The 26,412-nt window shown below is 42.6% G+C and overlaps 1 protein-coding gene across 8 annotated transcripts in view; it reads left to right on the top strand.

The window, feature by feature from the left end:
• Window positions 1-26,412, top strand: part of ate1 (arginyltransferase 1) — a 250,584-nt gene that overhangs the window by 207,715 nt on the left and 16,457 nt on the right. For all 8 annotated transcript variants that reach the window (XM_078223360.1, XM_078223355.1, XM_078223357.1 and 5 more), the window contains one exon: window positions 1,058-1,178. In XM_078223360.1, coding sequence (XP_078079486.1) covers window positions 1,058-1,178 — 121 coding nt within the window. The remainder of the gene's footprint in view (window positions 1-1,057; window positions 1,179-26,412) is intronic.

The raw sequence follows: 26,412 nt of genomic DNA, 5'->3' as shown, positions 1-26,412 counted from the left end.
GGTCTTATGCATATATTTCAATTTATACTAATTTTCATTAATCCACATAAGGTACATGATTTAATTAACTTCATGGTAATCATAACAGAAAAGACTGCTGCTGTTGATAGCATCTTCCTAATGGTTTATGTTGGAAAACATTCATTTTTTTCTGTATGTTTTCACTTTTGTATTAGCTGCTATGTTTATTTTTCCCATCCCTTTCCCCGATTTGATTTTTCCCTGGCATCAGTCAGGTGCTATATCCTGTCAGAGATAGCAGGCATGAAACTTGCTTCTAATTTCTTATTCAAACTGCTGTTCATGAAGTTTGAAGTTAATTTATTTGTCACAAGTAGGCTTATATTAACACTGCAATTAAGTTACTGTGAAAATTCCCTGGTCGCCACACTCCGGCGCCTGTTCAGGTGCACTGAGGGAGAATTTAGCATGGCCAGTGCACCTAACCAGCACGTCTTTAGGACTGTGAGCACCCGGAGGAAACCTGCACAGATACGGGGACAACGTACCAACTCCGCACAGATAGTGACCCAAGCCGGGAATCGAACCCGGGTCCCTGGCACTGTGAGGCAGCAGTGCTAACCACTGTGCCAACGATGTGTATGCTGCAAAGTTTAAGAGAGAAGTTGGTGAGACTTTTTCAGATTTTCTTTTACTCTATGTGACAATAGCTGATCGCGTGAAGCTCCACTTAGTTTGTGAATCTGGGATGTCATTAACCTCGTACATGTAAATTGTTTGCAGTATCATGTAAAAGGCATCTCCTTTTGCTTAACATAAAAGCACAATTCAGAGCAGCACTACACTAATCAAAATGTTACCACTTATTACCAATTATTTTCTTTCACCCTCATGCAGTGTCTAAGCTATTATATAGATTTTGTATATTTTAGCACCACTGCCAATTATTTCATGCTTCATTTTGTGGTGGTTTTTTTACAATTATTCAGATCTTCACAATTTTTTCTTCCACTATATTTGTTTTCATACATTGAAATAATTAATTCACTCAAAATATTACTGTGCAACTTATGTGTCATGTTTCTTTGTTTCTTAGGGTCAATACCATCCATCTGTCTTGCTGTGTCCAGAAACATATGTCTGGGTGCCGATTGAGAAGTGTAGGCCAAAGTTGGACCAGTCTAAATATAGTCGCCTAAATGAGGACTCAAATGCAGGTAGGTTACAGCCTAACAATCCTGTAGTAAATCAAACTGTTATGGCTTATTAGCTAATTTCACTGCTTTAATACCTTATAAATGCATAATACAATATAAACACTCACTATGAAGGAATTTGGACCTATGTTCTGTTTGTCTGTGTGCATATAAATATTTTTCTGTAAAGCATTTTACAGTTGGTCTGGTTTATTTTAAACCCTCTTAGTCTATGATAGCAATGTGTCTTGTGTCTTGCTGTTGGGCAAGTGTTCCTTCATGTCTCCATCATCTATCTAGTTTTAAATCAAGCAATTCATTTGGCAAAATTCCATGTTATAATGGTTGATGCACATATGAATTACCATACAGCATCACCTAACTTAAGATGGACATGGCAGAGCAGGTGTGATGCCATAGCTGTCGTATGTGGGAGTTTCTGGACAGCGTCGCAGGACAACTACATCTGCGGGGTTTGAAGCTCAAGGAACTTCAGCTCAAAGTTGTTGCACTGGAGTCTGAGTTGCAGACATTGCGGGTCATCAAGGATGGACAAAGTGACATGGACACTTTGGATAGAATTTTCCCTATCCCAGTGTGTTGGATTGGAAGATGGCAAAAAATAATGGGGTACCGTGTTGGGACAGGTCCTTGTGCATTACCACCCATGGCAAATTTCCCTGCAGAATCACTGGCTGTGAAAGGGAGAGTGGGCAGACATTTTAAATAATTAAAGGCCCTATTATGGGTGATTTTTCCCATATCCACAACATCTTTCCAGCAGTGTTGCGACTCCTGCCACTTGGGGTGGCCACCAGTTTCATGGAGATGGCCTTGCTGCGGCCAAGTGGAGTTAGGCCATTGGAGATAGAGGTTTCATTGTCCTAGAGAAGAGGCCACGGCCAGGGATGGCCACCCTTCAAATCCCAAGGAATCATTTGGACGTACTGTCTGCTTTATTCCTCTGATTTAAAATTTTTTACTTGTCTTTCTGTGGGTGCCTCAGAATGGAACCCTCTTGAACCCAACTTGCTTCAGCAGCACCCACCTCTCGCAGTGGGGTCGCCAAGGCTACAGAGCTGCCAAGGCTGTGGCCCAGCACCATCTACATCCCCTCTGCCCATTAGACAGTGATCATGGAGACAAACAAAGAACAAACAAAGAACAATACAGCACAGGAACAGGCCCTTCGGCCCTCCAAGCCCGCGCCGCTCCCCGGTCCAGGATTGAATCCTGAATCCAGGATCCCCGCCCAATTTTCCAGCCTATCTACATACTAATATCCTATCCACCGAGCTGTCCCTCACAGCTACGATGCTTTGTTCATCACAACCTATTGACTCACCCCCACCCCCCCATTCCAGACCATGTGATCTCCAGGGAGAGGCGAAAACCCAGAGTGAAAACCCCAGGGCCAATATGGGGAAAGAAAATCTGGGAAATTCCTCTCCGACCCCCTGAGGCGATCGAAACGAGTCCAGGAGATCACACTGGCCCTGATCGGAAAATGCTTCCCAACCCTATTCATTTCCACTTCCACGAACACCTTATGAATTCCCTGCCCCCGAGACAGGTTCCCAACTATCCGCAGTCTCGCTCTGTACTGGCACCAGCAAGATGATCATAGAATGAAGCCTTGAAACGAGAAACAAAGAACAATTAGCCCGCGCCGCTCCCTGGTCCAAACTAGACCACTCTTTTGTATCCCTCCATTCCCACTCCATTCATATAGCTGTCTAGATAAGTCTTAAACGTTCCCAGTGTGTCCGCCTCCACCACCTTGCCCGGCAACCCATTCCAGGCCCCCACGACCCTCTGTGTAAAATATGTCCTTCTGATATCTGTGTTAAACCTCCCCCCCTTCACCTTGAACCTATGACCCCTCGTGAACGTCACCACCAACCCGGGGAAAAGCTTCCCACCGTTCACCCTATCTATGCCTTTCATAATTTTATACACCTCATCCTCCGTCTTTCCAAGGAGAACAACCCCAGTTTCCCCAATCTCTCCTCATAACCAAGCCCCTCCATACCAGGCAACATCCTGGTAAACCTCCTCTGTACTCTCTCCAAAGCCTCCACGTCCTTCTGGTAGTGTGGCGACCAGAACTGGACGCAGTATTCCAAATGCGGCCGAACCAACGTTCTATACATCTGCAACATCAGACCCCAACTTTTATACTCTATGCCCCGTCCCATAAAGGCAAGCATGCCATATGCCTTCTTCACCACCTTCTCCACCTGTGACGTCACCTTCAAAGATCTGTGGACTTGCACACCCAGGTCCCTCTGCATCTCTACACCCTTTATGGTTCTTCCATTTATCGTGTAGCTCCTCCCTACATTATTCCCACCAAAATGCATCACTTCGCATTTATCAGGATTGAACTCCATCTGCCATTTCCTTGCCCAAATTTCCAGCCTATCTATATCCTTCTGTAGCCTCTGACAATGTTCCTCACTATCTGCAAGTCCTGCCAGTTTTGTGTCGTCCGCAAACTTACTGATCACCCCAGTTACTCCTTCTTCCAGATCATTTATATAAATCACAAACAGCAGAGGTCCCAATACAGAGCCCTGCGGTACACCACTAGTCACAGGCCTCCAGCCGGAAAAAGACCCTTCCACTACCACCCTCTGTCTTCTATGACCAAGCCTGTTCTCCACCCATCTAGCCACCTCCCCCTTTATCCCATGAAATCCAACCTTTTTCACTAGCCTACCATGAGGGACTTTGTCAAACGCTTTACTAAAGTCCATATAGACAACATCCACGGCCCTTCCTTCGTCAACCATTTTGGTCACTTCTTCAAAAAATACCACCAGGTTAGTGAGGCATGACCTCCCTCTCACAAAACCATGCTGACTATCGTTAATGAGTTTATTCCTTTCTAAATGCGCATACATCCTATCTCTAAGAATCTTCTCCAACAACTTCCCCACCACGGACGTCAAGCTCACCGGCCTATAATTACCCGGGTTATCCTTCCTACCCTTCTTAAATAACGGGACCACATTGGCTATCCTCCAATCCTCTGGGACCTCACCTGCGTCCAGTGACGAGACAAAGATTTGCGTCAGAGGCCCAACGATTTCACCCCTCGCCTCCCTGAGCAGCCTTGGATAGATTCCATCAGGCCCTGGGGATTTGTCAGTCTTTATATTCTCTAACAAACCTAACACTTCCTCCTTTGTAATGGAGATTTTCTCCAACGGTTCAACACTCCCCTCCGAGACACTCCCAGTCAACACATCCCTCTCCTTTGTGAATACCGACGCAAAGTATTCATTTAGGATCTCCCCTACTTCTTTGGGCTCCAAGCATAAGTCCCCACTTTTGTCCCTGAGAGGTCCGATTTTTTCCCTAACAACCCTTTTGTTCCTAACGTATGAATAAAATGCCTTGGGATTCTCCTTAATCCTGTCTGCCAAGAACATTTCGTGACCCCTTTTTGCTCTTCTAATTCCCCGTTTGAGTACTTTCCTACTTTCTTTGTACTCCTCCAGAGCTCCCTTCGTTTTTAGCTGCTTGGACCTAACATACGCCTCTCTTTTCTTTTTGACCAGTCCCTCAATTTCCCTGGTTATCCACGGTTCTCTAATCCTACCCTTCCTATCCTTTTTTACAGGCACATGCTTGTCCTGTAGCCCTAACAACCGTTCCTTAAAAGACTGCCACATACCAGATGTGGATTTACCCTCAAACAGCCTCTCCCAATCAAGAGCTGCCAATTTCTGCCTGATCCCAGTAAAGTTAGCCTTCCCCCAATCCAACACCTTACCCTTGGGACACCACTCATCCTTTTCCATCACTATCCTAAAGCTAACAGAATTGTGGTCACTATTTGCCACATGTTCCCCTACCAAAACTTTGAAGACCTGACCGGGCTCATTCCCCAGTACCAGGTCCAGTATAGCCCCCTCTCTAGTCGGGCTGTCTACATATTGTTCCAACGAACCCTCCTGTACACATTTTACAAATTCCTCCCCATCCAGAGTCCCTGCCCTCAGCGATTTCCAGTCTATACCAGGGAAATTGAAGTCTCTCACTACAACAACCCTATTTTTCTTGCACCTATCCAGTATCTCCTGACATATCCATTCTTCCACTTCCCTTGGGCTGTTGGGGGCCCTGTAGTACACCCCCAACATAGTGACTGCGCCTTTCCTGTTCCTAAGCTCCACCCAGAGTGACTCGTTACACGACCCCTCTGAATTGTCCTCCCTCTGCACCGCTGTAATATGCTGTCCAACTAATACCGCTACTCCCCCACCTCTTTTGGCCCCTCCTCTGTCTCGCCTAAAACACTTGTACCCCAGAATATTCAGCTGCCAGTCCTGTCCCTGTTAGGAAGCCATTTCTGTGAAGTTAGTTGAGCTGGGTTCTGCTGCCATCAATGTGGACTTCAGACCGCGATTTGGTTCCGACATTGGTGACCTAAAGCCCATGGTAATATTCAGCCTTTTGTTTCAGGAGACCGTCACTTCCCTTGGGTTAAGTGGTACTTTAGAGGTGGTCAATGCTCAGGGACAGGAGGGTGTGACTGAGTCAGGCAGATATGTGAATCCAGGATGTTGTGATGAAAGAACCTCAGCCCTTGCCATTGTCCAACGGTTATGAGGTGCTTATTGGCTGCTTTGATGGGAACAAGGACTCGAGGTGAAATTGCCCATGGTGCAGGAGACCATTCAAGTGGGATTACAAAAATGTACTCTGGGAAATAAAAGAAAGACTTGCATTTATGTAGAGGATTTCATGGCCTCAGGACATCCTAAGATATTTTACAGTCAATGAAGTACTCTTGGAGCAAGTGGCTGTTCTAATGTAGGAAAGATGGCGGGCATTTTGAACACAGCAAACTCCCACAAATAACAATGCAATGAGGACCAATTGGGCTGTTTGCCATGGTGACTGAAGGATAAATATTGACAAGTGCACTCTGGGTAACTCCCCTGCTCCTCTTCAAAGGAGTGTTATGTGATCTTTTACATCCATCTGAGGCATTAGAAGGGGCCTCGGTTTAATGTCTCATCTGAAAGACACCATCTCTGACAGTGCAGCACTTCCTCTGTCCTGCACTGGAGTGTCAGTCTAGATATTTTTGCACAAATCCTGGAGTGGAATTTGGACACAGAGCTTTCTGACTCCAAGACGAGATTGCTGCCGACTCAGCCATGATTGATAACATGCCCGAGATTAGATGCTATTCTTTCATCTGAGATCAGGAGTCCTGAAGTCTGTCTGGGGCTCGAGATGTCTCCTCACAACTGGAGAAGAATTTGGAGGAAGACAATCCAGTTGCCGTGATTTATAATTACTCAGGAATCAAAGACATGGGTAGAACCAAGGTTCTGCAGAGGGAGTTTGAGGAACTGAGTCCTAAATTAATAAGCAGAACCTGAAGGAAAATAATTTCTGGATTATTACCTGAGCCACGCGCAAATAGGTAGTGGGTCATGCAGGTTAAATACATGACTGGTACTGGGGACTCGAGATGGGTGGCACGGTAGCACAGTGGTTAGCACTGCTGCTTCACAGCTCCAGGGACCTGGGTTCGATTTCCGGCTTGGGTCACTGTCTGTGTGGAGTTTGCACATTCTCCTCGTGTCTGCGTGAGTTTCCTCCGGGTGCTCCGGTTTCCTCCCACTGTCCAAAGATATGTGGGTTAGGTTGATTGGCCATGCTTAAAAAAAAATTGCCCCTTAGTGGCCTGAGATGCGTAGGTTAGAGGGATTAGCGGGTAAATATGTAGAGATATGGGGGTAGGGCCTGGGTGGGATTGTGGTTGGTGCAGACTCGATGGGCCAAATGGCCTCTTTCTGCACTGTAGGGTTTCTATGATTCTATGACTCGAGTGACTTTGACTCTTGGAGCACTGGCACCTGGTACTGGAGATAGAGAGAACCTTTGGGATGGATTCCACTTAAAATGGGCTGGAATCAGTGTCTAGGGGAATCACATAACTAGGGCTTTCAACTAAAGGGGATAGGGAAGAAGGAAAATTTATAAAGGTAAAGTGTAAAGTCAAGGCAGTCGAGCAATGTAGCAATTTGAGTAAAGGCGAACAGCGCAGGACAGGAGGGGGCAGAAAGTTTAACAGTAATAGTTTATCAGTGAATATGGTCCATGCAAAGAAGACTGGTTTAAAAAGAAGTAAAATTAAGACTCCATTATCTAAATGCACAGTATACTTGTAATTTTGTGAACTAACGGCACAAATAGAACTAAATGTATTTGATCTGTTTGCCATCACAGAGGTGTGGTTACAAGGTGACCAAAGATACATATTCCAGAGTATGCACATTTTGAAAAGATAACCAGTACAGAAAAAGAGGAAGAGTAGCTCTGATCGTAAAAGATGAAAGTTTAAAGTTTATTTATTAGAGTCACAAGTCGGCTTACATTAACACTGCAATGAAGTTACTATGAAAATCACCTAAACAAGGACAGTAGTAAGAAGAGACCTTAGCTCAGAAAATCATGAAGAAGAATCAGTAGGGGTGGAGATTAGGAATAGCAAGGGTCAAGATACACTGGTGGAAGTAAGTTATAGCTCCCCCCATCTTACAGTAGTAAGATCATTGGATAGAGCATTATACGAGAGATACTTGGAACTTATAGCAAAAACAATGTAATGATCATGGGGGATTTTGATCATCTATAGTAGACCAATCAAATTGGCAAAGGGAGCCTGGTAGATGAGTTTGTGGCATGCAAAATTTAATAAATAATCTTACAGTAAAAAATTCTCTGAGGAAAAAGCAATCATAATCTAATTAAAATTCATATTAAATTTGTAAGCAACATGCTTGAGTCCAAAAGAAGAATCTAATTACAAAGGTATGAGGGGTGAGCTAGCTGAGGCTTATTAGATAATAGATTAAAAGATATGGCAGTAAATAAACAGTGGGAAACAGTTAAAGGAATAGTTTAAAATGCTCAGCAAAATACATTCCATTAAAAGACGAAAACTGAGCGAGAAAGAATCATCTGTGCCTTACCAGGGAAGTTTTGGGTAGTGTTGGAATAAAATAAGAGACTGATAATATTGCAAAGAATACTAATAAGCTTGAGAATTGGGCAAGTTTAAGAATGATGTGGAGATGCCGGCGTTGGACTGGGGTAAACACAGTAAGAAGTTTAACAACGCCAGGTTAAAGTCCAACAGGTTTATTTGGTAGCAAAAGCCACAAGCTTTCGGAGCCTTAAGCCCCTTAAGGGGAACTGAGGAACTGAGTTCTAAATTGATAAGCAGAACCTGACGCCCCTTAAGGGGCTTAAGGCTCCGAAAGCTTGTGGCTTTTGCTACCAAATAAACCTGTTGGACTTTAACCTGGTGTTGTTAAACTTCTTACCAAGTTTAAGAAGCCAGGAATATAAAAAACAGATTTGCGTGTACTCATAAGAGCTTTAATCTGATTTATTATTGTCACATGTATTAACATACAGTGAAAAGTATTGTTTCTTGCACGCTATACAGACAAAGCATACCATTCATAGAGAAGGAAACGAGAGAGTGCAGAATGTAGTGTTACAGTCATAGAGAAAGATCAATTTAATGCGAGGTAGGTTCATTCAAAAGTCTGACGGCAGCAGGCAAGAAGCTGTTCATGAGTTGGTTGGTACGTGACCTCAGACTTTTGTATCTTTTTCTCGACGGAAAAAGATGGAAGAGAGAATGTCCGGGGTGCGTGGGGTTCTTAATTATGCTGGCTGCTTTGCCGAGGGAGCGGGAAGTGGAGACAGAGTCAATGGATGGGAGGCTGGTTTGCATGATGGATTGGGCTACATTCACGACCTTTTGTAGTTTCTTGCGGACTTGGGCAGAGCAGGAGCCAAACCAAGCTGTGATGCAGCCAGCTTTTATGAGTACATGAAAAGATATAGAGAAGCTAAGTTAAACGCTGATTCCTTGGAGGCAACGATAGGAGAAATCACCAAGGGGGAATGAAGAACTGGCAGAGCTGTTGAACAAATATTTTGCCTTGGTCTTCACAGTAGAAGTGATAGCTTGCTTACCTGAAATCAAAGATAATCAGGGGGCCAATAAGAGTGAGGGACTTAGTTGTCAGCAGAGAAAAAGTATTCAAAAAACTTAAGGTACCATAACTGCTCAGTGGCATGCATCCTCGGGTTCTAAAAGAGATAGCAGCAAAGATAGTGGCCACAGTTCTCCGGCTGTTCATGTCCTGTTGCCACTGCCAGCGATGACGGAAAATTTGGCACTCAGCCAAATCTCTGTTCACTGCAACAGGACCAGGGAATCCCGACTGCGAGTGAGGTCAGAGAATCCAGCCTAGCGAATGCACTGGTATGATTTCCCAAAATTTCCTAGACTCTAGATTTTTCCTATGGTGCATGATGGCACAATGGTTAGCACTGCTGCCTCACAGTGCCAGGGACCTGGGTTCCATTCCCGGCTTGGGTCACTGTCTGTGAGGAGTCTGCATGTTCTGCCCGTGCCTGTGTGGGTTTCCTCCAGGTAGCCCAGTTTCCTCCCACAGTGCAGGTTAGTTGGATTGGCCATGTTAAATTGCCCAAGTGTCAGGCAGACTAGCAGAGGAAATACGTGGGGTTATAGGGATAGGGCCTGGGTGGGATTGTGGTTGGTGCAGACTCGATGAGCCAAATGGCCTCTTTCGGTACTGTAGGGGTCCTATGATTCTAAGAAACTGTAACACTGGTATTCAAGAAAGAAAGAAGAGAGAAAACAGGTAACTACAATCGAACCAAGCATGAGAGGCTGACTAAATTGGCCTATATTCCTTGGAATGAGGGGTGATCTCATTGAAACTTAGAGGATTCTGAAGGGGCTTGACAGGGTAAACACGGAGAGGCCATTTCCCCTGACTGACAGTGTCAGGATAACGAATGATCTTTTAGGACTGAGACGAGAATTTTTTTTCATTCAGAAAGTTGTGAATTTGTGGAATCCCCTACCAGTGAGGGTTGTGGATGCCGCCTTGTGGAAAATATTTAAGGCTGAAATAGCTAGATTTTAAGTATCCCAGGGAATCTGGGGAAATGGGAGCAGGCGGGAAAGTGGAGTTGAGGAAGATGATCAGCTGTAATTGCGTTAAATGGCAGAGGAGACTTGAGAAGCTGTATGGTCTTAAATGGTGAAGGAATTGCAGAGATGATGGGTGGGGGAGAGTGTTGGAAGGGATTGTGGGTGTCACTCGCCAGTGTATTCATGGGAATTTTCTCAGGTGGGTGGCTGCTAGATGCTTTATTTTGGAAAGGAATAAGAAGAACAGGTGAATTTGGCAATAAATGGATATTTAGCACACATAGAGCTCTGCAGATTTCTTACAAAGAGTTCCTCAGTGATTTGGAGAAACCACAAATACAGAGAAGGGATACATTTAAATCCAGAACTTTTATTATGTCAGTGTTGACTAATCGCTTTTCTCCCTCATCCATAACTGGCTCCCTCTCAATCTTCGAATCAGATCCCAAGAGGTCCTGGAGGACAGGGGCCAAAGCCCAGTGTGCGGCCCTGACTGGGGAACCTGCATCAAAGATAAATAATCAGTAACTTTATTTTAAATACCAGGAAATGTCTCTTTGGCAGTCTGCATTATTTTGTGTTCACTTTTGTCCCGAGTGTTCAACTAAGTTTCAGTCCTAATAAATGTAGCAAAAATAAATTTAAGACCAGGGTTCAGAACCTGCAGGTTGAGATGTCTATGATGCTGCCCTCCCCATAAAACAAGCGAGAGTGGAAACGCAGTGCACTTAGAGCATATTTTGTAAGTGTATTTGTATCTGATTCTATGTTATAAGGGGTTTTGCTTTTAATATTCAGAATTATGAAAAGGATATGAATAACAAGTCATTTTATCATAGAAATCATAGAAATCATCGAAACCCTACAGTGCAGAAGGAGGCCATTCGGCCCATCGAGTCTGCACCGACCACAATCCTACCCAGGCCCTACCCCCACATATTTACCCACTAATCCCACTAACCTACGCATCTCAGGACTCTAAGGGGCAATTTTTTTTTTTTAACCAGGCCAATCAACCTAACCCGCACATCTTTGGCCCAGAATTTAATATCTTCTTCCCTTAATTCTACATGAAAATGCTGACATGGGAAGCTGCTGTTTTGTTGACTTGAATGGTCATCAAAAGTGTTGGTGCATTGGATGCCTTCATCAGTCAATACTAATGCCCTAAACTTACTGTTGGCAATATGAGTGGATGAGCAAATAGTATATTTGGATTACACTGAGTTGCTTACTACTTCACAACCCATTAAAATTGTTCAACTTGCTGTGTAGCAGGAAAGCTATATAATCATGTTTGTGTGTATTGACAACAGGAGCATTTCTGTTCTTTTCATATGACTTGAGAGCAAAGTAGTAATAAGGTCTATGCTTACCTGTTTCTGTTTTGTGATTACGAATATGCAGTTATCTTCAATGTACCTGTCTTTTGTTTGTTTTATTTCAAGCAAGGAACTTGGTCCAACTGCAGTTACAGTATTGTTTTGGGTTTTAGGTGTTTTGATAATGATGCCAAAGCCATGGATAGGGTACACGGAACCTTTACAAAGAAGATTGAGATTAGAAACTTTAGTTATAAGGAATAAGTAGAGAGGCTGTGCCTCTTTTTATTGGAACCAATTTGGAATGCACTACCTGAGAGGGGCAGTAGCAGGTTCAATTGAGGCAATCAAGAGGAAACTGAATTATTGTTTGAAAAGGGAGAAGGTCCAGTACTATGGGGAAAAGGTTGGGGAATGGCACTAGGTGAATTGCTCCTTGAGAGAGCAAGCACAGATCTGATGGGCCAAATGGCCTCCTCCAGTTATCATTCTATGAATTATATGATTCTATGATTAGCAGAGAAGGTTAAGAGCAAACCTGATCGCTGCTCCATGTAAACAGTTGTAACGTGCCAGGGAACAAGCAGTCCCCTTAAGCTACACACATGCCCAGTATCATATTAATGGCACCAAAAAAAATGAATTCCATCTGGAAATATTAAACTTTAAATGAGTCCTGTGAGTTTTTAAAAATGGACATGCAAGTCAAAGATGGCGTAGCCTGTAAAATCAGACATTGGTTGAATTGTGGGCGGGTGATACTCTGAAGGACAGTGGAACCACACATTGTTTCCAGACAAGGCATTTCTTAAGCATCCAGAAACTACTTGCCATCTCTGGTGGAGACAATAGGAGATGAGTATCATCTTGTCAAGAAATATCTTGTGAGTGATGCCCAGATAGATTAGAGGATTCTGCCTTTCAGGAATATGCACTGAGTAGGATAAAAGCCAGCTGAAAAGCTTCCCCCCGTTTATGAACCAGAACTGGGGTGTGTTATTCATAGAAAGAAAGCCTACAGTACAGAAGGAGGCCATTTGGCCCATCAAGTCTGCACTGACAACAATCCCACCTAGACCCTATCCCCATAATTCCACATATTTACCCCACTAATCCCTCTAACCTATGCATCCCGGGACACTAAGGGGCAATTTAGCATGGCCAATGCACCTGACCCGCACATCTTTGGACTGTGGGAGGAAACCGAAGCACCCAGAGGAAACCCATACAGACACGGGGAGAACATGCAGTCTCTGCACAGACAGCGACCCAAGCCAGGAATCGAACCCAGGTCCCTGGAGCTGTGAGGCAGCAGTGCTAACCACCGTGCCACCCAGTGTTACAGTGCTGCACAGTTTTAAAAAAAATCCAATTTGAAGCAAAAAGCCAGCCAGCAGCAGCAGCACTGCAAAAGCTCTTTGCATGTAAATTCCTATCCCTCTCACTGATTATTGAAGTAAGTCAAGTCAGCAAGAACCACAACTGAAATGGAAACAGGGGAGTTTTTCTGCTAAACTGCAGAACACTGGAATCTCGAAACTGACTATTCGCCTGCTGAAGTCAGCACTTTTGGAATCTTAAATAGCAAACGCCACAACACTCACTTAATCCTCACAAGTCAAGAACTGTTTTGTATACCTTTTTAACTTACTTTGGACACAATTCTAACTTATAATCTGTATGAATGCTTGTGCATGTGTTCTATCATTTTCTTGACTTTAGTCATTAATAAGTTCACAAGTTCACTCTATCTTTAACTCAAGACAGCCTAGTTAAATTGCTGCTTTCAAAACATAAACATTGGGACTGGGAAGAGGAATCTTGAAGGGAGGGGTCCTTTTCAGATTTCTTGTGGTGACCAGCAGAGGGGGTTGAAAAAAGGAAAGGAACCAGTTTATACACCCCCCCCCCACCCCCGCTCCCTCCCATACCTGTGCATAACAATTTGTGGGTATTCCAACCAGATGATAAAAAAAATGGAAGGATCCCACCAAGGTTAACAAATTTGGGGAATCTCACCTGGGGACTGGTTGTAACAGCAACCACATACAATTTTAACAGGACTACACAGTACAACAAATAAGCTGCACAGAGCAAAGGGAACTTCAGATCTGTTCAAAATTCTGAAGGACTTAGATGAAGTAAAAGGGGATAAACTATTTTCACTAGTCAGTAAATCAGTAATGAGAAGAAATAAATTTACCATCTCCAAAAATGAAAGGGGCAGTTTTTTTATTTGCATCGGATTGTTAAAGCATGCAATATCCTGTAAGAAAACTGGTGAAAAATGGTACTAGATATATAATTGAAAAGGAGATAAAATGCTGTGCAAAATGGCCAAAAAAATTAATTAAATAGATGGCTCTTTCAGAAAGACAGCAAAGAGACCTCAGACTGAATGGTGGTGATGTAAAATTTTGCTTTCCTGATGTGTTGAATTGACTTTTGTTTTGTTTTCCTCCATAGTCCTCAGTTGGATCACCTGACTTGTTTATGGCATGAGAAGAATTAAGTAATTTGAGAGTTAGAATTATTAAATTTGATGATCATACACTGTTGGCTTCATAGTGAATGAATGCACTATTCAATCTACTGTGATACTCTGTGGCCTAACATTATTTGATATTTTAAAGGATTCTTTTCAAAACAAACTTTATCACTATTGATGTCAAGTCCACCAGAAGTAATGTTTGGATTGCAAGAATTTTTAAAATTCTAGATGACAAACTCGGCCTTTTGGCGCAGAATATCAGTGTGCACACTGATGAACTACAGAATACCAGTATGAGGCTCAGCAGTTGGGGCCTGCTTGCATTCCTTAGAGAATCAGCTGCACCATACGTCAGATATCTGGTGGATCTAGAAAACCAGGGTTGGAACAAGAATATTTCTGTCATTGGTTTTCCAGAAGGAGCTAAGGGTAAGCTCCCTGTTAAATTTTTTGAGAGCTGGCTACCATGTTCTTTCAACTTCAACATAAAGGTTGGGCATATCAAGCTTGAAGGGGCACATCGTATTCTATCCTTGAGGCTGAGGGACACTCAGCGACCTCGTCCTATTGTGCATTTCCATATCTTCCGAGATCGTTCGAGAGTATTGGAAGCTGCCAGATCTGGTGGAACTTGGCTCTATGATGGAGCAAAAATCTCGTTTTCCAAGACATCTCGGTGGCGATACAACAGAGGCATAGGGTTCGATGAGCTTACAAAATGTCTGAAGATTTCTGGAATCCAGTATCCATCTGGAATCCCTGCTATTTTAAAGGTTACTTTCGAAGGATCTGTTAGAACCTTCGACAGTCCTGCTGAGGCTTTATTTCTTGCACACTATACAGACAAAACATACCATACATAGAGAAGGAAAAGAGGGTGCAGAATGTAGTGTTACAGTCATAGCTAGGGTATAGAGAAAGATCAACTTAATGCAAGGTAAGTCCATTCAAAGGGGTAAATCTGCAAATTAGCGCTGAGGCAAATTTTGCCTATTATCCTCTTAAGTTCAACGGTTTCCATTTATACTTAATGAAATGCATCCTGCAATGTACTCGTGTTCTGGGAATGCTTTGTGTAGTTGCATGGTACAAGGGCTGTGCGATTCTTATCCGTCTTCTCTCCAATAATGGTGGAATTTTTCACCTGATATCCTCTATTCTAGTTGTGGTTAAAATGAGTAGAGCCATTAATGCAGTGAGATGGGCAAGGCATGCAAAAAGACTGCAAGCCCATAAGATCCAGGGGGATTTTCCTCACCAGGTGTGAGGAATCATAGGGCCTCACACACACTAGTGGAAAATCCCTCTGGATCTTATGGGCTTGCAGTTTTTTTGCATTTCTGTTATTTTGGGGTTATAAAATCTCTGACTCCTGTTATGGTACAGTCAGGCTATATACCCTGGGAAAATACATCATATTGTATCAATCGTACCTCCAACGTAGCTGGAGATGGGGCAAGTGTACCATGGTGCATGCCTAAGCGTGGCGTGAAAATCCTTTATAGCCTAACAGCTTTTATACTTGTGCTAATATCCTATATTCTGTGTGGCTGAATAAACAATGGCAGTAACTACTTTAAAGTTTTGTTCCTGGAATGTGCAGGGAATTCATCATCCTGTTAAGAAGAATAAAATGTTGTCTTCTCTTAAAAAGGAGAAAGTTGACATAGCTTTGTTACAAGAAAATTATCTGGTCAACAGAGAGCACCTCAAACTTAAGCGGGACTGGGTGGAGAGGTGTTTTTTGCTTCTTTCTCAATCAGCAGTCGAGGAGTAGTGGTGTGAGTTAATGAGAACATGTCTTTCAGCTTGGAGGGCTCTGTGAAAGACAATGGGAGCAGGTATGTGATTGTTTAGGGGCTGATATCTGGGGAAAATGTATTGATAATGAATGTCTATGGTCCTCCAAATTATTCCCCTGATTTTGTCACTAAGGTCTTCATGGACTTTACTGAATTGGTTTCTGTCTATTCCTTTATTGCTATGGATTTTAATTGCCATCTTAACCCGCGGATAGACAAACTCCCTGTTACAGGGAATCCCCTTACACAGTAGACTAGGGCGTTGACTTTGGCTTGTGAAGAGGTGGGGTATTTGCATGTGTGGAGAACTCACATCCAAGGATAAGGAGGCTATCAGAAGGGACCCCCAGATTTTTAGGCTACATAGTGGAGGTAAGCAACATACCCAGGCTGGGCAGGTTAGCTTTGAGTCAGGTGAATGTATTACTTAGGTTGCTTTACCTTCTGCAAATGCTACCTATCCTTTGTCTGCAAAGGTCCTTCAATTAATGATATTGAAACTGGTCAGGCTTTATACTCCTTGCAGTCACTTTTATTTCTCAAGGATCCTAAGGCTGTCAGACAAGTGTGGCAATCCTATTACTATTAATACTTTGAAAGCATGAAGGATGGTTCATGAGTTAGAGTGGAGATCTAGCTTAACCTCCACTCATTCAGGGTGACCGTGATTTCCCACTAGGTCTCATGGACCATGGTTTCGACATCTGGAGAAATAAGAGATCGATGTAGGCTGGGTGATGTGTTTGACGGCACCATCCTTTTATCTTTTGAGCAGCTATGTCAACCGTTTGTTATTCTGAAACACTCCTTTTTTAGATATTTGCAACTCGGGGACTTCATCCTTAATAAGTCAACTCTTCTTTATGATGCCATGATTTCCCCAATGGAAAAAATCCTGTAAGTGGAGTCCAAACAATTAATTAGTAAATTTTATAATAGTTACTCAAGTATTCTCATCTTGCAGTCCTGGGAAAGAGACTTTGCAGTAAATATTGATGATGAGACATGGGGTGACATTTGGGAATATACCAATAAAATCTCAGTTTGTAATAGAACAAAAGAGACTCAGAATATTACATCATCTGCAAGTTTCTCCAAACTTAAGATTTAGGTTTGATCCCACTGTACCCTCGTTGTGTCAGAAATGCAGGATGGTCACAGGGAGCTACCTGCATTGTTTTTGATCCAGTGTTAAGATTAAATCCTATTTGTTTAAGGTCCATAAAGAGCTTCAGAGGATTTTTGATATGGCCTTAGAATTTGATCCTTTGTATTTAATACTGGGTCTCCCAGTTAAGATAAATGAAGTTAATGGAAAAAGGCTGTGCAATATCCTAACATTTGCAGAACAGAAAAATAACTTATGCTCATTAATTAGTGATAAGTCTCCCTCTATTCAGAATTGGCATAAAATTATTATGGAGCATATCCCAATGGAATTCTTGATGTATTTGAGTTAAATCGGATACATTCCATAAGGTATGGGACCCCTATCTTAAAGTTATTGACTTCACATTGTCTGATTTACTCCTACAAGATTTTCCATAAGTTGTGTAGCTCTGTTGCAGTTATCTTGTAAGCTTGGGTATGTCCCGCTATGTTATTTATAGCCTTACCCTGACATCCCCCTATTCTCCAATGTATCCTTTCATTATTTGTATGATGTGACATGCTAGGTACAATGAATAATCCATACTAACTGTGTTGGTATTTTTTTGTCACTTCCTATATATATTTGTTGAAAAATGATCATGTACTGTACCAATCTCTGAGGGATTATTTGTAAAAACTGAAAAATCTTCAATAAAAATATATTTCTAAAAAAAATTAACAATATACCAATAGTGGGATAACTTTGAATATATTTTCAGTAGTAAATTTGGTATGGATCATCTTATTTATCTTTTTTTTTCAAGAGAACAAAAATTGCAATTTTAATTTTTCACAGTCGCATGTCCAGACTTCTTGAATTATGGCCTTTTCTGTCCAGTTCTCCTTATTTACTCTTTATGGTTTCAATTCATCAAACTGATACCATTATTTACTTTCCCCACCTGAAGACAAGCATTTCAGCTGAGAAAACAGACTAGAAATAATGGACTGCAGTAAAGCCCTAGACGATGGATAAACACACTGGACGGAGAGCTTTATTGGATGTACCATTATTTATTGATCTTAGGAACTTGGAACTTTTCCTTTGGAATCTGTAAGCTAAAGACTGCAGATTATATAAAAGGAATTATGAGCTTTACTCAACCATTCTGCAAGCAAATCATATTTTGCTACCAGTTGGGTAACATCTTAATCCTTTTTCACAGAGGGAGAGCACTCAAAAAGATTGATCTTCCCATCACAAATGGTTACGCCATGAAGTTGTATTTTGGAAATTTAATGGAAACATAAAGTTTAACGGCAGTTTGAAACGCAATCAGCAAAAGAACAGAATAACTCAAATACACTGCAACACGTATAAACCTTTGAAGACTGAACAGCGATTTAGTTTTCAGAATTTGTACTCATAGTTTCTTTCTTTACATTAATTTATTCTTTGGCATTGCCCAAAGCTCATGCAAATCATGCCTTTCAGCTTTCCTTTGTGGCCACAGATCCAACCTCAGTGAGATCTCACATTGTTGTCTCCCAGAGATTCCATGAAATAATTAGCTAGAAAAGCCTATGGAACTCTTGTTGCTGCCAACTGAGGTAGATAATAAACCAACATCAAGTTATTCCGTAATCTCTGTGGATTCCACTCTATTAGGCCTCAAGATACCAAATTTTCCTAAACGAGCTATTCATGATCATGTTACCAGTATTTCTATGGGACTAAAAATTACAGGAGGAGTAAAGAATTATTTTCTCAATATCATCATTTTGCAATAGCATCAGTTGATTCTCAGGTTTGATTTTAGAAGAAAATAAATTGGCTTCTTCTCAAGATCTATGGTTTTCACAGCGTCAAGGTATAACTCAGTATTCAACATTTCCATGTATACCTTTAACTGAAGCTGTAGCTTCTCAGAACCACTATGCTTAAAGTTTACAGAAGGTGTTAGGACTGACTATATGGGCAAAGCACTGTAATGATCTGCAACATTAATAGGGAGGGGAGGGGGGTGGCGTTGTGAATGCTTATTCCTTTGTGGAGGTGCAGACCTACTTTCTTGCTGTTGTTTTAGTACAAAGAGTTCGCAAAGCAATATTAATAGGTTAAATAAGTGAGCAACAATTTAGCAGATGGAGTATAATGTGGGAAAATGTGAGGTCCATTTTGGAGGGAAGAATAGAAAAGCAGAATATTATTTAAATAGGGGCTGCAGAATGTCACAATACAGGGAGATCACAAAATGTTAGCATGCAGGTACAACAAATGATTAGAAAGACGCATTGAATGTTGACTTTTATTGCAAGCGGGATGGAGTATAAAAGTTGGAGAGTTTTACTATCATACAGAGCATTGGTGAGACTTCACCTGAAGGACTGTGTACAGTTTTGGTCTCTTAAGGAGGATCCTAATTATATTTAAAGCTGTTCAGAAAAGGTTCACTGGACTGATGTGAAGAATGAGGGATTTGTCTTGAAAGGTTGGACAGATTAGGCCTAGACTAATTGGAGGTTTTAAGAATGAGAGATGTTGTTATTGAAGCACAAGATGCAGAGGGGGCTTAACAGTGTAGGCGCTAAGAAGATGTTTTCCCCTATGGGAGAATCTAGAATGAGGTGGCACAGTTTTAAGCTAAAAGGTCTCCCATGTAAGGAGGAGGTGAGGAGGAATTTCTTCTGAGAGTGGTTAATTTTGGAATTCTCTTGCACAGGGAGTCTGAGTCATTGAATATATTCAAGGCTAAGCTAGACAGACTTGTTTCACAAGAGAGTCAAGGGTTATGGGGCACAGGCAGGAAATTGGCATTGAGGCCACAATCGAATCACCTATGACCTTACTGACAGAGCAGGCTCAAATTGTGTAGAACATTATTTCAAAGCTTGCAGAGCACACAAACTCAAATGGTAATAAACAGTGAGGAGGATAGTAACAGAGTTCAAAAATACATAGATTGGTGAAATGGGCAGACATTTAGATTAAATTTGACATGGAGAAGTTTGAAATGATCACTTTGATAGGAAGAATGGCGATAGGGAATGCAAACAATGTTAAAATTTCAAAGGAAGTAAAGGAACAGAGAGACCTGAGAATGCTGTACATGCACAAGTCTTTGAATGTGTCAGGACAAGTTGCAAACATTGTTAAAGGATATGCAGGATCCAAGCTTTATAAATAAATTCATAAAGTAGTCCTCCATCATGTGTGTGTCTTTTTTGAATCAACATCAATTGTCATTGTATTTAAGTAGTTTTTAGTTGGCAGAAACTAGGAAGAATATGCTGATTTGCAACCATTGTCACATGCCTGTTTTTTTTCTTTTGTCCACACATAGCCTGGATCTTCTGGTCTCCGGATTATTGGAGACCAAACATTCCCCCCGATGTGCATCGGGACCCTGCGGAAGTACCAAAGCAATAATGTGGGAATTGTCTGGGAAGTTTGAACTTCCCTGGAGTTCTGAAAAGTCTCCTAACTATGAGTTAAAGTCAAGGACTTCAGACAGTTCCAACTTACTTCCCTGAATATTTACCCAGAAAATGTTGGACAATAATTCTTAGTCTAACTCTAACTATACAACTGACTGTCCCCCCCTCGACCCCCTGACTACCCCTCCTGTTCCCCCAACCCGATGTAACTGGCCCCAATTACCCACTGAGCACCTTGTCACCTTTGACTCTCCTCCCAGCCAACCTGACTAGCCCCACCACCTGACTAACCTCTATGCCTCTAGCTTCCTCCTAGCCTCTACAACCCGACTAGATCTGACTAGCCCCACTCCCCCGCTCCCCCCCCCCCCACACTACCCCCCCCCCCACTCACTCACCCGCCTTGCCCGCCCACTGAACACACCTACACGTTAACTCATTCACCGCCGCACTGAAAAGTTGTTTAAACGTCCCAAAGCTTTTCAATGTGTTAATGAACACTTAGTATACAGCAGCTTGTGCCTTAAAAGAGGACATGGCTTGTCAACCCTCCCCGATGGTCCAATGTTACGCTGAAGCAGTTCAATGGAAGACCACTCCACGTTTCTGAAGAAGTTGGGATCGGACGACCTGACCAGAAATATGGAGCAGAGTCCTGGCACCGAAAAGTGGGAGTGGAGCAGCAATCTGACGGTGATTGTTTCTCTTTGCAAGAATCAGGCTGTAAATTCTCTTCAGTATCTAGTGATATGAGTGTGATTCCCAGCTGCCTTGGATATTCTGTGAATTAGCTGGGAGAAAAATTACTTCAACTGGACTTGCACCAATAGCATGGTGGCAGGCATCGAGATATGAGTGATACTTCTCAAATGTCTATATTCTGAAAAGACTGCTGCTTGTGTAATATGTGTTGGCAAGCAGTAAACTGCAAACAATGTTCAAATACAGAGTAGATATTAAAGCTCTGTCGTTGCAAATGATGGAGAAATGTGCTTTCATGTGGAGGTAATCTTAAGGAATCCAGGAAGAGAAAATACTCATTGTTTAGTAACAGTAGTATGTTTGTTATAAACTGTATGTTCACTCATGCACAGTTTTGATCAACATCCTTATAAAATAGAGATATACTTCATTCCTTGGAGAATTCAACAAATTCAATGTGACATTTAAAGCAAGTGAGAGATTTCTCCAAATGAATGCTTAGTTTTAAGCCTAATGTTTGCTAATTTTGCAGTTTGCCCATTATGCTGGATTTGAAATGCCTTTTCAAAGTTCATTCTAGTTGACAAAGGCGGCTTAGGGTAGATGATCAGTGGTCTGATAGAATGGTAGGATTTGAGCTTGACTGAACCAGTAATATTAATTAGACTGATTGATCTTGACTGGCTCACCATGATGTTCTTGCTGAATGCTCCACTAAAAATGAGTAATGGTTTATATACCATTCTGTTATTCACAGAGCAACCCAGGCAACAGCTAAGTAATGTAGGGGGGTGAGATGTACGGTTTGCAAGGTGTTGGTCATGGAAGAATGCTGCAGGTGAGTGGCACTCAATGGGCCACCCCTTCTCCATTGTCCAGTCCCTCGATCAGGCACTGCATGTCTTTGATCAAGATACCCTTCCCAAGAGGTGACAAACTGGCCGCACAGTGGCCCGTCCACCACTGTGGTAATACTACAGTAGTGATGGGATGAAACCTTTAAGTCAACAATAATTGGCAGCAGAATGGAAGGTTGACCTTGAGCCTTCCCACCCAGAACTTACTCTTGTTGATGTGGGAAGATGGCGAGGAGCAGCTACTCTACCATCCAGACAAAGAAAATGCCCTTCCCACCTTCAAGTTCACCACCAATGAGAGACTTAATAGAGGTTTATAAAATGATGAAGGCGATAGATAGAGTGAACGTTCAAAGACTATTTCCTCGGGTGGATGGGGCTATTACAAGGGGGCATAACTATAGGGTTCATGGTGGGAAATATAGGAAGGATATCAGAGGTAGGTTCTTTACGCAGAGAGTGGTTGGGGTGTGGAATGGACTGCCTGCAGTGATAGTGGAGTCAGACACTTTAGGAACATTTAAGCGGTTATTGGATAGGCACATGGAGCACACCAGGATGATAGGGAGTGGGATAGCTTGATCTTGGTTTCAGATAAAGCTCGGCACAACATCATGGCCCGAAGGGCCTGTTCTCTGCTGTACTGTTCTATGTTCTAGATGACAGCACCAGATCCTGGCCAATGAAACATAGAAAATTGGAGGAAAGTAGGCCCTTTGAACCTGCCCAGCCATTCATTATGAACATGACTGATCATCCAACTCAATAGCCTGATCCCGCCTTCCCCCATATCCTTTGATCCCCTTCACCCCCAAGAGCTATATCTAACTCCTTCTTGAAAATATACAATGTTTTGGCCTCAATTGCTTTCTGTGGTAGCGAATTCCACCAGCTTACCACTGTCTCGGTGAAGAAATTTCTCCCCATCTCAGTCCTAAAAGGTTTACCCTGTACCCTTCTTCCCCAGGTTCTGGACACTCCCACCATCGGAAACATCCTTCTTGCGTCTACCCTGTCAGAATTTTATTGGTCTCTATGAGGTCCCCCCGCCTCATTCTTCTGAACTCCAGTGAATATAATCCAACCGACTCGATCTCTCCTCAGATGTCAGTCCTGCCACCCCAGAAATCAGTCCAGTAAACCGTTGCTCCACTCATAGAAACTAGAAACACGAGTAGGCCATTCGGCCCTTCATTGGGAACATTGTTTCTGAATGTACCCCGTCTAACCCTATTAGAATTTTATACGTTCCTATGCGATCCCCTCTCACTCTTCTAAATTCCAGTGAATATAATAGTCTCTCAGGACTTAGTCCTGAAATGACAGACCTGTCATCCCAAGAATCAGCCTGGTAAACCTTCGCTGTACTCCCTCTATATCAAGGACATCCTTCCTCAGATAAGGACACCAAAACTGCACACAATACTCCAGGTCTGGCCTCACCAACGTCCTATACAATTGCAGTAAAACATCCCTATTCCTATACTCAAATTCTCTCGCTATGAAGACCAACATACCATTTGTCTTCTGTACTGCCTGCTGTACCAGCGTGCTTACTTTCAGCGATTAATGCACGAGGACACCAAGGTCTCGCTGAGTATCTGCCACTCTCAATTTAAAGCTAATTAAGTAATTATCTGTCTTCCTATTATTGCTACCAAAGTGGATAACCTCACATTTAACCACATTATACTGCATCTACCATGTATATGCCCACACATTCAGCCTGCCCAAATCACACTAAGGCATCTCTGCATCGTCCTCAAGGCTCAACCTCCCACCAAGTTGTACTCACTCTTTAGCAAGAACATCCTTCTTCAGATATGGAGACCAAAAGTGCACACAATATTCTAAGTGTGACTTGACCAAGGCCTTGTATAATTGCAGCAAGACGCCCCTGTTGCGGTACTTGAATCCTGTCGCTATAAAAACCAACATACTATTTGTCGTCTTTACTGCCTGCCTTCAGTGACTGATGCACAAGGAACCCAGGTCTCGTTGCACATCCCCCTCTCTGAATTTATAGCCATTCATGGTTAAGAATGATGGCCTTTTATCAGAACTAACAAAAGATCATTGACTTGAAACGTTAACTGTGTTCTCTTCATAGCTTCTGCCTGACCCCACTGTGATTTTCCAGCTTTGTTTGTTCTTATTCCAGATTTCCAGCATCCGCAGTATTTTGCTCTTGTACCTGTGAATGACTATTGGAACATTGGTCCCCTTTATTCACTATGGAGAATTAGTGTCAGACTGGTCCCCCATTATACACAGTGGGGAACAAGTGGCAGATTGGTCCCCATTATAGAATCATAGATCCCTTACAATGCAGAAAGAGGCCATTTGGCCCATTGAGTCTGCACCAACTCTCCGAAAGAGCATTCCACCCAGGCCTGCCCTATCGCCACGTGTCTAATCCACCTAACCTGCACGTCTTTGTACTGTGGGAGGAAACCGGAGCACCCAGAGGAAACACGCAGACACAGAGAATGTGCAAACTCCGCACAGTCACCCAAGGCCCTGGTACTGTGAGGCAGCAGTGCTAATCACTGTACCACCATGCAGCCCTATACGGTGGGGAGCCAGTGGCAGATTGGTCCCTATTGTACATTTCATCTGATTTTGCCTTTCCACTGAAGTCCAATTTTTTCTAATCTTTTCATCTCTCCTTAAAAGTAAAGATTTGTCTTTAGAACAGTGCCTTTAATGCAGTAATATGCCTAGACTAGTAAGAAGTCTCACAACACCAGGTTTAAATCCAACAGGTTTATTTGGAATCACGAGTTTTCGGAGCGCTATCCCTTCATCAGGTGAGTGGATGACTCACTTGATGAAGGAGCAGTGCTCTGAAAGCTCGTGATTCCAAATAAACCTGTTGGACTTTAACCTGGTGTTGTGAGACTTTTTACTGTGCCCACCCCAGTCCAACGCCGGCATCTCCACACCATGCCTAGACAAATCCACTGAGGTGCAATTATGGTGTTTTTATTGTAGAGAACTTCCAAAACTTAATCAAAAATAGACATTGGACCAAGAAAGAAAATATTAGTGGGGAAACAAAAGAATTGGACCTGCTGCTGTATTTTGAGGAGGAGAGTGAAGGGGCAGTGTTCCCCAGAATGGGGCCGAGGCAGCTGATTGCTAATATTAGGGGAGAAAAGAGGCACAAGCGACACAGGAGCAGGGAGTTGTGGGGCTGAAGGAGGCTAGAGAGTTCAGATGGTATAATTATTAAGGGATTTAAAGATGAGGATGAAATTGCTGAATTTGATGTGTTGATAGACTGAGAGCTAACATAAACCTTCAAATAGAGCAGTGAGAAGTGAACGGACTTAATGTGAGGTAGGATACAGGCAGCAAAGTTTTGGAAGAGCTAAATGTTAGACAGGGTAAAGGATGAGGGGTTGTTCAGGAGAACACTGGAATAGTCAAATCTGTAGGTGACCCATTAATGGATGATATCAGGGAATTTGAAGTAGGAATGATGGAGAGGAAATTGGGTTGGAATCTCAGCATTGGATTGAATCGGATGTCAGCATTGCAAACAGTCTGGCTAAGCTATTAACGAAGAGGGCAGTGAAATCTTTGGTGGGGCCCAAACTTCGATATTCCCAATGTTTAGCTGAAAGAAGGTCCACTTCATCCCAAGATGGACTGTCTGACATCACAGAGGCAGTGATGACATTGAGAGGGGCGGAGAGGGAAATCTGGATGTCATCAGTGTGTAAGTGTATGTGTGTGTGTGCGTGCGCGCATAAGTGTAAGTAAACTGGCCCTGTGTCTGCAAATCATGACCACAGAGCAGTGTGGTTCAGCATGAGGAGGGGGTTATGATGAATTCTTAGGAAGAGTCAATGAGGCTGGGGTGCCTACTAAGAAGGAGATCAAGGGTTGTAAAGGAAACCATAATTACAAGATCAGAGAGATGCACTGAAATGTAGGACTGGAGGAAGTTGCACAGTAAGGGAGTAACAAAGTCATGGAGAGATTTGAAAAGTTAGCATTCTATGGTTTGGGAGACTGATCAATGGAGATTAGCAAGAACAGGGAAAATGAGAGATTTTGGATTTAGTGTTATTAGTTGAAGGGTGAATGTTAGCAAAGGCATTGTAAAAGCTTCATGCTCTTCAAATAGTCCATGTAATCTTTAAAAGCTATCTGCATCATTAAACAAGCAGGTAGCAGTTCAGTTTACTATATAATTCAAAAGCTACAGTTTCTGTCTAAGCATTGTTTCATAGATTCTGCTGATCTGCTGGTAGTTCACCAAAATGGTTATCCAAATAGCATGGGCAGGATTTTCCACGCTCACCCCAAGGCCTGAAATTCCCACTCGAGGTCAACCACCTTTGCATGGCCCACCTGCCCACTAGGGTTCCCGTGGCGGGCGGGATGGGAAAATTCCATCCTCTCTGTCAATTAGCTATTTGACTATGAGGGTCATCATAATTGAGGAAAACTCTTCACTTCAACTCATTTTGAAAAAAATAATATGTCAAATCACCTTAAAAACAGACATCAGTTGTGGTATGTGGTTGACA

The sequence above is a fragment of the Mustelus asterias genome, chromosome 11 (genome assembly GCF_964213995.1).
Source record: "Mustelus asterias chromosome 11, sMusAst1.hap1.1, whole genome shotgun sequence".
NCBI lineage: Eukaryota > Metazoa > Chordata > Chondrichthyes > Carcharhiniformes > Triakidae > Mustelus > Mustelus asterias.
Note: the sequence above shows the minus strand (reverse complement) of the source record. Positions and strands in the feature narration are given on the sequence as shown.